Source organism: Pseudochaenichthys georgianus, chromosome 13 (assembly GCF_902827115.2).
Source record: "Pseudochaenichthys georgianus chromosome 13, fPseGeo1.2, whole genome shotgun sequence".
Taxonomy (NCBI): Eukaryota; Metazoa; Chordata; class Actinopteri; order Perciformes; family Channichthyidae; genus Pseudochaenichthys; species Pseudochaenichthys georgianus.
Genome location: NC_047515.1, coordinates 24471733 through 24482231, shown reverse-complemented (window position 1 = coordinate 24482231; position 10499 = coordinate 24471733). Strand labels below are relative to the sequence as shown.

The following is a 10499-nucleotide window of genomic DNA, read 5'->3' as shown; positions in this document are numbered from 1 at the left end:
CAGCTGATAAGGTTTTCAAGGATATGGAGACGGACAGCAGAGGGCTGCATGGACAGAGGAGGAAGAGAGCGACCTCAAGGGGACAAAGTCTCCATTACACCTATTATTTCTCGTGATGTGGCCAACCATCAACAGTCATAATAGATCTGTAAAGATTATAGCCTATATTATCCTCTACTAAATTGCAATGTCAAGGTTGTTATCTTGTATGTCGTTAACACAACGCAGAAGTCTGAATCAAAGTTTTATAACAAAAAATAGATTTGTTATGATGTAAATATTTGTTTAACTGTGAAGTTAGAGCTATCACAAAATTTGATTAAATTACACAATTGTGTCAAAAGGGATAAGAGCGATGTGTGTTCATAGCTCTTCAGCATGCATGTCACTCTGAAACACCAATTACTGTCTTCTGCATATTGTAGAGATAGCACTACCAAATTCAAGTGTAAAAAGGCAGGATGTTTTTCTAGTTTTCCTGATTAAATCATTTCCTGCACTGAAACGTATGTACTTGTCTCTGTGCAAAGTGTCTAAATTAAATTCCAGTGCAGAATAATTACATAAAGGGTAAGCCTACAACAAACTCTGAACAATCCCCTCAACACAAACACATATTGAACAACCCCTGTAGCCTCTGGATGCCATCAGTGTTTCTGGCTGCAGCTGTGCAGAGGGAAGATGAAGCCTCATTAACATACCACCGTGACAGTTGAGCAGACATTATGCAGCAGCAAACTCATTGCGAGAGCCGTGGGAGTTTAATCGGTTTATTGATAAATGATCAGCTATATGTTCCCAGGGGCATATAAATATTGACTTTGATGTCATGTTCATAGTTAAGAGTTGAAAAGTACCGCATGTGAACATGACATGCATTGCAAATGTTTTCTGCAGAGAAAGAAACAAACAAGAGGAAAGACATTTGGAAACGTTTCTCTTTTATTGTCCAAGTATTTTTCTTTCCAAACTGATAACCTTTTTCCTTAATGTCCTTTTAAAGAATCATAAAAGATCAAGCTGTATTTTGCTCTACTTTGTTCTTAAAAACATAAAAAATAAATCTTAATGTGATTTTAAACATTTAAAGTATTTACAGTGTAACAAAGTTCTGGTGTGAAGAATAGTACACAGGTGTTAACGGTCCACACTGGGTAAAGGTAAACTACTTATACCTACAGTGCCCCCCCCACCCACTCCCCTGACACCAGGCATCTCTGAGTTTCTTTCAGTGGGTAAATAACAGAAGGATGTCCACATAGAAAAATATGCAGCAGAACTGTTTCTGTGTGAAACCAAGTCTAACAAATCTATACATTGCATTTTTAAATAAACAGTATCCTACTGTGACCCAGCCTTCAAGTAGGTTATAGGAAACGTTCAGTACTGTGATAGAGAGGTGACATGGGTGTCTTTAGTTCAGAGGTGAGAATGTTACTCCATAAAGCACAGGAGAAGTGGAGGAGGTGCAGCGTTTTATTTTCTTCTTTTCAAGTGTTCAGAGGTCGTTATGTGTAAAAACCGAATTGACTATGCAAGTCAATCCAGGGCTGAAGTTTATAAGCCTTTCATTAACGCCTTTTCTACTTACCCGACATTAGAGGTAATACATGATGGTAACAAGAAAAATGTAACAATCACCTCCACTACTGATCTATTCCTTCGGGAGAAAAGGAAAGTGTTGGCAGCAGCATCCTTATTTGAGGAGTGCGAGGGTAAAATTAAAACCACCGTTATGGCAGCTTGGTTCATGTCATGCTCATGCTTTAAGTTAAATATACTTTTTTTTTTACAGAAAGATAAATGGTAGATATGATTGAGACATGATAAATAGATTCCAGGTGGAACATCATAAATCACAGAAAACATTGGTTTAGGGTCCATTCAAAGGTGTTTTTCCAATGGCAGCATGACTTAGGTAAAAAAAACAAAAAAACGTGAAATTGTATCTAATTAAAACAGTCCATCAACTCAAAAGAGGAAAAAGCTCCCATCTGCATTTACATGTTTCCAGGAAAAATGCAAAAACAAAGAGTTGGTACAAATTCTATAAAGGACGTGTCGAAAGAGTCTGAATACTTTCTTAGGGATTAGCGTTAGGTTTTCTTGCTCCCCAGTCTCTTGAAAACACTGATAGCCCTGACATCCATCTGGGCCCCCACAGCCTCGGCTCCTCCTGCTCCCGCCGCCCCGGTGCTGCTGCTGACCTTGGAGCTGGCTAGAGTCAGCCCCTCCTTGGCTTTGGGCTTGGTGCTGGTCACCCTGTTGTCCTGTGTGTCAGCAGGTAAGGGCAACGCAGCGGCGCTCTGGTGTGATGGAGGCAGCTTGCCCAGTCTCTGAAGCACACTCACCTTGGCAGGGGGGAGGCCATTTGGGGCGCAAGAGGAGGTGGGGGTGTCAGAGGGATGTAGTTTGAATTTACCTCCCAGGCGCCGCAGGGTGGTCGGTGGTGGTTTGGCCACTGGCTCTTTCTTCTGGGAGGGCATGCTTCTCTTGAGCACGCCGGCATACTGAAGAACGGAGCCTTCTCCGTCACTGTTGTCCTCGTCGTCAACATCCACGTCTGCAGCCATTTTGACAGGCCTCTGCCCGTTCTCCTCTTCATCTCCTCGGCCAAGACGACTGAACACACCGGTGGCCTGCCAGACAAGCAACCATTACAATACAATTAAATACAAAGGTAGGTATTCATGTTTCCTGACAGGCCTTACCTTGTTATTGCTTGTTGTTGTGTCTGCCTTCGATTCAGCCCCAAGTCTTGAAAACACAGAGTTGCGCTTATTACCTATTTAAGGATTAGAGAAAAAGTTATTACACAAATACTATTGTGATTTGCTACTGGAAATTCAAAGGAGAGCACCATGAGTTGATTAGAGCCTTGCTGTATAACGTAAAATATATGAGGCATATACTAAACTAAACTGTGATTATAACGTACAATACAAGCCTCTGTAGAAGCACAATAGTGTAATCAAAGACGTACTCTACTACGCGTATCCTCAGCAATCCAGCAGAGGATTCCCCCTCTTGTGTTTTATAAGTTCACATGACTAGGGAAGATCACAAGTTAAAATAATGGTTTATTTCCAGAAATTAAAGTAGCAGCTTCAAAAGAGTGAATTGCTAACATTTCATAATACTGTTTCTAAATTATAAAAACCTAAACTGTGCCAAAGCCTTAGTTTTACAGCTTTTAGAACGGTTGGGTAAAAGCCATGGAATACAATGAATGCTGTGAAGATTGTGAAATAAATCAGATATCTGTATTTAGAGTCAAATGTATTCCCAAAATTGGACTTTGTATTTTGTCAAAGCATGCCCTATGTTGAGAAACTGGCTTTTATATTTAAACATCTAATCAAATGAAATACAAACAATTGTGTTTTCATACTATGATTTTTTGTTTTTAAGAATTATGGTGACTAATGATTAATGAATTCTAATGACATCAACTATTTCAAAAGAAACAGGCAACCAGAAATAGAGCATTGTAGCAGTTTACAGAGTTGCAACTCTTTTAAAGAGACAGAACCAATCGGAGAATTGGTGTCACAGGACAGAAAAGACAAGAGTCTAAGATGTTATAGTTGGGTTAAATGTAGACAAAGGACAGTAAAAACAGCAGAGGGACAGAGGGTGCAGGGGGAAGTATTAGTGAAGACAGGGGATTCAACTACGAGAGAAAGTAATGAGGGTCGAAGGCTTTCTTAAAGGAATGGTATGCTCATGACACTCATTTTAAAAAAATTATCATCCGATAAAACAGACCAGTCTCTGCCAGTCTCTCTCTCTTTTTTTTTTTAATCCGATGACATTATCAGTGATTTTAAACTGATTATATACCGAAATAACATCAACACTGTGGGCGCCGCCATTTCCCGGACGTGACGTAATCATGCGTTTGGTTTTCGAAGACACGTTGATCTCCATGTTATTTACTGTAGTTTCTCTCTTCAAATATGCCTCACTGTATCGCGAAATATTGCCATAATTCGGATAGGAACAATCCACGGAATGCTCGGTTCCATCTGTTGCCAAAAGGTAAGCATAAGAAGTACATTCGGAGGCAGTGGCTAGCGAAATGTGGCCGGCCCGAACCGAGAGATTTACAGGCTCATGTATGCAGCGAACATTTCACATTTCCGGACGACTACTCTGAGAGTATGATCAAACATAACATGGGATTTAAAGAACAACCATTACTCAATTGAGATGCAGTACCATCGGTCTTTCTGGTGTCATCACCGACCAGGACACCAGTTCGGCCAGTAGAGAAATCGCCCTCTGCAAGTGTGAAGCGACGGAGGAGCAGAAGTAGTGCTCGGAGTAAGAATAAGGTATGTTATAGCGCATTTCCATTGCAGCGGCTAGCCCCGTTTTAACGTCCAGGCCAGGACAGTTTTTGGTGGCCTTTCCATATAGCGTAGTACCGACTAGTGTGTATTTCCCCCCAGTTTTTCCGGCCCCATAAAATCGTGATTCTATGGCCAGGGACAACGAAGCTGAGTATGCTAAACTAGAGAGGGAATCGCTAGCAAGGGTGGTACTACATGCATACATATAGTATCTTATATCATCTTCCCATTATACACACATGCATTTTCAAACATTTGGACTACCTATGTTGCAAATGTATTATCTTTTCAATTTACACACGGCATCTATTGCACGTCTGTCCGTCCTGGGAGAGGGATCCCTCCTCTGTTGCTCTCCCTGAGGTTTCTCCCATGTTCCCTTTAAACTGTGGGTTTTCTTCGGAAGTTTTTCCTTGTACGATGTGAGGGTCTTAGGACAGAGGGTGTCGTATTGTCATACTGATATGTATGGCTGAATTCCCCCATCCAATCTCTTCACATTGGTCAAAACTTGTTCCTCTGCTGACGAGTCCGAACTGAAATACTCCACCATGTTTCTGTGTGTTGACAAAGTGAACGCATGGATGACGTCACGACCATCACGTGACTACTGAAAATGGCAAACATGGCGGCGGCCAGACGGAATATACAGGTCTTGATAAAAAAGAGCTATAAAATCATTATTTACCGGGGAATATCGCTGATTTCTTCAGGGTATGGTTTAAACATAACGTTTCACTAAATACTGAAGTTTTGATTAATTATCTAATGAGTGGACCATTCCTTTAAATCAGCCCGAGTCACCCCATTTCGTTTGAATATGAATGAAGTCCATGAAAATGTTAAGTATTGATTAGATGTGGAGCACCAGCTTTATTGTCGCGAGTTGTCAGCAAGGCCCCCGGGTCAGGCCTACCTTTCTTGGCCTGCTGGGCCAGGATGCGGCGTGTACGAGACGTGGAGCCTTTGGGCATGTTGATGATGTACTTGCCTTCCATCTCAGCTGTCACACGTCGGCGCTTCACTGCCTGCAAACTGTTCCCCTCGTCAGCCGGCGGACTTACAACTGACAACAGAGTGGTCGGAACATGAGGATGAACAGAGGTAAGAAATTAGGCAGGATGTCTACATAGGGACAGGAAATATGGGGTAAGAGGTTTAATATATTTACCCGCTTTGCCACTCTTGTTTGCTTGCATGTTGGACACAGTGACAGAGAGGTGGTTGTCAGGCCGACGGGCTGGAGTGGCCGGCGGGGAGTCGCTGCTCAAAGCGTTGGCGATCATACGAGTGGCAGCTGAGGGAAAGCAGAAACATTTAAATAAGTTGTGTTTAAAAAATAAATGGAGACTAGAGCAAAAAAGTGTTTAACTCAATATTAAAATTTATTTTGTTCAATGATTTTAGGAACAAAATATTTTTGTTGTAATCTGCATTTAAATAAACCACGCACTGAGTAGCATTTCAATGTAATGCTGCTACATCATACTTCACTACCACTATATAAGTCACAAATCATGATACACTATTGTAGATTAAGCTTGCAGAGCAGAATACGAAGCGAAGAATGGAGTAATTATATCTGATTCATTGTGCAGCTCTATGTGGGATTTCTAGACACTGCAAAGTCAGAAAGTGTTGCAGCTTGTTTTAGTAACATAAGATAAGGTTGATTTTCTTTATCTTTAAAAAGAAAGAATTACTCTTTATAATTCCCTAATACTTGTCATAACAACTGCGTCATCATGCGATGATCGAGTTAGTTAGAAAAATAACCTAAATTGTTAATTTCTATATCACATGAGGTCTGCTGGTAATACTGCTCCTGTGTGAATGGCTTCAAGTATTAAATGATGGCTTCTTTGATTTAATAACTGTTGATTTCTTTATCTTCAGGCTGGGCTGATATATGGGTCACATGGTTGTCTCAGTACAATGTAGCAATGTAAGTTGTGTGAAATGAGAAGAAACACATTCTTTTAAATTGCTTATAGAAAAAGGGTTTTCACAAAAGGCTGCAATGAAAAAAAAGTGAATATGATAAAATGTAGACACTTACGAGAATTGGCAGTTCGTCTGAGCTCAGCTTTAACACTGGTCTGTCCTGAGGAGATGGCTTCTGTGGCCATTTTGCACAAGTCCTGAAGAGAGGATACAAATGACAGAGGTTATGTAAGCTCAGCCTACTGCAGTAGCTTTGAAAGGCAACCATTCTACATGACTGCATCCACAACAAAAGTCAAGATATAAAAATATACTTTATGCATTTATATCAGCACATGGGCAAAAAGGTGACAAGTAGCAGCAGTCACCAATGTTTTGCTAGTCCATGTGACTTAGCACTCTTATAGACGTAGTGTTTGCTGTCCTTTTATTTAATTTATTTTTTAGCCAATCAACACTGCTGTCAGAGCAAAATGAACATGGATATGACATATGAGAGGGCAGTTGCCCATGCCTAATGCAAAAACACACATTTTGTGAAACGGCATTGTTCACGTTTGGCTGTTTATGCACACTGACGTCGGTGCTTTCAGTGTCCTTCACTTTCATTGCAGGAAAAAATCTGCACCGTGTGTTGCATGCAGTCTCTTTTAATTCAACAATGATGCATAAACTAAAAGTGCCTTTTCTGTCAAATATTATTATTAAGATGATTATAAATATTATCAAACGTCTGATCTTACCTGCCTGTAGACCTGCTTGGCATGTTTAAGAATGGCAATGATGTCACCAATGACTGTTATCCCGAGGTCCATCATGATGTCTTTGTTGAGGTCCATCAGCATGTTCTTGCTAATTCTGCAGCGAAAAATCAGAAAAAAATGTATATCAATACATATTTGTGTCTGTTTGGAAAACGTTATAAGACTGAAACGTATTCGTTTATTGTATTGAGAGCTCAGTTCATGAAAGAGACTGTCACTTCCCCACTAGTGAGCAATAATATATAAAGAATGAATTGCATTTTATTTCACTTACAGACAGTCTGATTAGAAAGGGGCAAAGGAAATGCACGTGTTCACAGCGCAACACAGTGGGGGGAGGGCCCCCCCAGGGGGGCGCAGAGGCATGACAGGGGGAGCGTGAGAGACCAGGGGGGAAAATGGTTACTAAAAAAAAAAAAAAAAAAAAAAAAAATAATAATCATTTTGAAAAATTATTGATTGAAAATAATATGATACAGTACAGTACTATTACGTCTGGTTCTCTGTGTTTCATTAAAGCTCGGCTCTGTGTGTGTGTGTGTGGAACGAGCCATTTTGTGTGCGTGCGTGCGGTACCGGAGATCGTAGTTGTTAGCTTCTGGTGCTAGCGAGCTACGCTAACGGATATACTGTAAGGAGTTTTTTCAACAACAAAGTGGAGGAGAGTCCTCTCCTGTGAGACTGAAAGACTCAGTGAGCTAAAGGACTCTCTCAGTGTTATCTCAGTGGGTCTCAAACGTTTTGGTCACCATTAATGTAAACAATTCTTTTCGAGGCACACGTTTATATGATCATTATAGTTATAAAAAAAATAAAAGAATAAATGAAAAACAGCTATGAAATACTATATGACATTAAAAAAAGAATAAAGTTTAAAAAGGGAGTGATTTGTAAAATATCCATAAAGAAATAGTAAATCTTTTTCCAGTTCTGTTTCAAATGGGTGTTGAGAGATGTCCATAGATCTCTTCATTTTGCTCTCAAAGTGCACCAGATTGATGCTTTTAACTTCAATATTTAAAAATCTTCCCGGGGGAGCTTGCCCCCGGACCCCCCTATGTGAGGTCCACACATCACCTATAAAAATAGCACTTTACCCCTGCTTACACCTATATGCCGTGTGCTGATTATCGAGCCTTCATTGTAACAGTCGCGGGTACATTGTGTATATGCGTGGGGAATGTTGCAGTAGAAAATTCCACTGTAGCGACCGGTACATTAATGGGAAACCCTAAATGTTTGAGCACCCTCTATGAAATGTCAAGCTACCCCACAGCACCCCAAAATAAATCTCTGGCGCTGCCACTGAGCCTGACTATTTGTGTTGGGGGGGGGGCCCGACTTTTTTTTTTCTCCAAAGGGGGGACTTGACAGAAAAAGTTTGAGAACCACTGGGCTAAAGTGTGCTGTACAGAGCAGCCTATGAAAAGCAGACATTAGGTTACCTGTTGTCCACGAAGGAGACTGCATAAGTGACTGCGAGGCCGACTGGGATCCCAGCATCCTTGAAGAACTGAATCCACTCCGACGTGGCTTAAGAAAAATAAAATAAAGACTGTTAGAAACCATACAACAGAAACTATTTCAGTCAAACACATTTATTATGTTGACAGGTTTATAATTAAAAGATATACAGTATATTGTTTAAGAAAATAACTAGTGGTTTACTTAAGAATGATTTTAAATGTAATGGAGTATTGTGTGCATTAACAAGTTAAGGGTCCGAGTACACCTTCCACCACTACTTCTAACTATATGAACAGTATAAAGACCTGGAAAAGAAAAGTATCAAGTTATACTCCCAGTGATACTGAACACTACAGTGGCTCTAAACGCTAGTGGGGGCCGCAAACCTGAGCAGACATCAGCATGCTGACCACTGCCAGTTGGAGGTTATTTATAACACCCATTATGAACCGTCCGGTGGTTTGAGTAACAGATTTAGATTTAGGGTAAAGGGTGCACATTAGCAGCTGCCAGAACAATGACTCTGTCTAACGTGCTTTGACTGTGACTGATGATCTAACATTGACAAAAAGACAAAACTCATACTGCGTCTAAAACATCATTTAGCACCTGGAAAGAGAGAGAACCACCACTCACAATCCAATACTTTAAAAATAATATTACAGTAGATTTGGGGAACGGTGTGAAACGCTATTCGTTTTGGTCAGTGCCGGTTAGCTCGTGTTAGCATAAGATGATGAACACGCTAAATATAGCCCCTCTCAACATGTAAAAGGTCGATAATTCATTGTACCATTCTGGATTAAACGTTCATTTAATCAATGAAAGTGAAAGCAAGCGTTTTAGGTATTAAATCCGTTTCTAGAAACGTTTTTGTTAGCATTCCTCATTAGCATAGCTTTAGCTATGAATCGAAAGGCGCGACCGGTCGTCTTCGACATTCACTACAAGGAAACCCGGTTATAAATCCTCTGAATGGATACAACAGCCATGTCTCACAAACAGAGAAACCACCAACATAATTTAAACGTTGCAAAGTGTTAACGCTGGCTCGTCGGGCCTTTATGCTCTCACCTGTTGTCACGGACGCCATGTTTACAACAAACGTGTGGTGACGTCATTTCGCCCTGCTCCTGTGACGCTACTTCCGCCCAAACGACTAGTCATGTAGTTTAATGTATGGACGCTAGAGGACAGCAAAGACTGCAAACTAACAGACAACTTCACAAGCAAACACCAACAGTATAAGTATGGATCATGCAAAATGAAAATGTTAAGCACCAGACACTTTTTAATTGCCATATTAATTTAATTGAAAATAGTGATGCATTAATGTGTTCATCACTTCAATGCGTGTCGATTTATATTTTGTATTAATAACCTATATCAATTCACTCAAGTAAAGTGCAAGTACCTCAATGTATTATTTAATGCGTAAATGTTGTGACATTACACCACTTCTTGTCCAACAGGGCCCAGTCATTGCTGCAAGTTGTCAAAAAAAGATTCCCCCTTAGTCTGATTCTAAAATGTCCCAACAATGTGCAAAATACACAACATTAATACAAATCAGAAACTTTAACACATTGTAGACACAGTGTATTGTTGTCAAGTTTCCTATTCTCTCTTTGTGAACATGACAAACAGGTTTGAGTCAGGTTCGCGAAGAAGATGATGCAGGTCGACAAGCAGCAAACCCACAGATGTTGCTAATAAATAGTAGGCCTACTTTACGCCTCTTCTCTTCGTTTTTTTAAAAATATTTAATTTGATTTAAATAACTTCCATGTCATGTGACCAAATGACCCCACGTTAGTGCAGCCTTGTATAATTAAACTGGACAAGTAAGAAATATTTCAATTATTTTTTCATTTTATATGATTTTTAAAAATGCTGCTGTTTCATCTTGATTGAAAAGTATTTTTCAATAGTTTTCAATTCAAGTAGCCCAATGAAAATCCTGCAAAGT

At 40.1% G+C, this 10499-nt stretch overlaps 1 protein-coding gene across 2 annotated transcripts; it reads right to left on the bottom strand.

Moving 5' to 3' along the window:
* Window positions 1-1462: 1462 nt before the first annotated feature.
* c13h19orf47 (chromosome 13 C19orf47 homolog) lies at window positions 1463-9687 on the bottom strand. Of its 2 annotated transcripts, none has more exons than XM_034097961.1 (8): window positions 9605-9687; window positions 8509-8596; window positions 7043-7157; window positions 6415-6496; window positions 5527-5652; window positions 5272-5421; window positions 2712-2785; window positions 1463-2639 (listed from the first exon to the last, which is right to left on the bottom strand). In XM_034097961.1, the coding sequence occupies exons 1-8, from the start codon at window positions 9621-9623 to the stop codon at window positions 2097-2099; spliced, it is 1197 nt and encodes a 398-aa protein (XP_033953852.1). In that variant the 5' UTR covers window positions 9624-9687; the 3' UTR covers window positions 1463-2096. The 2 variants fall into 2 exon arrangements, with proteins under 2 accessions (XP_033953852.1, XP_033953854.1); XM_034097963.1 differs by having other exon boundaries at window positions 5347-5421.
* Between the last annotated feature and the right edge of the window lie 812 nt (window positions 9688-10499).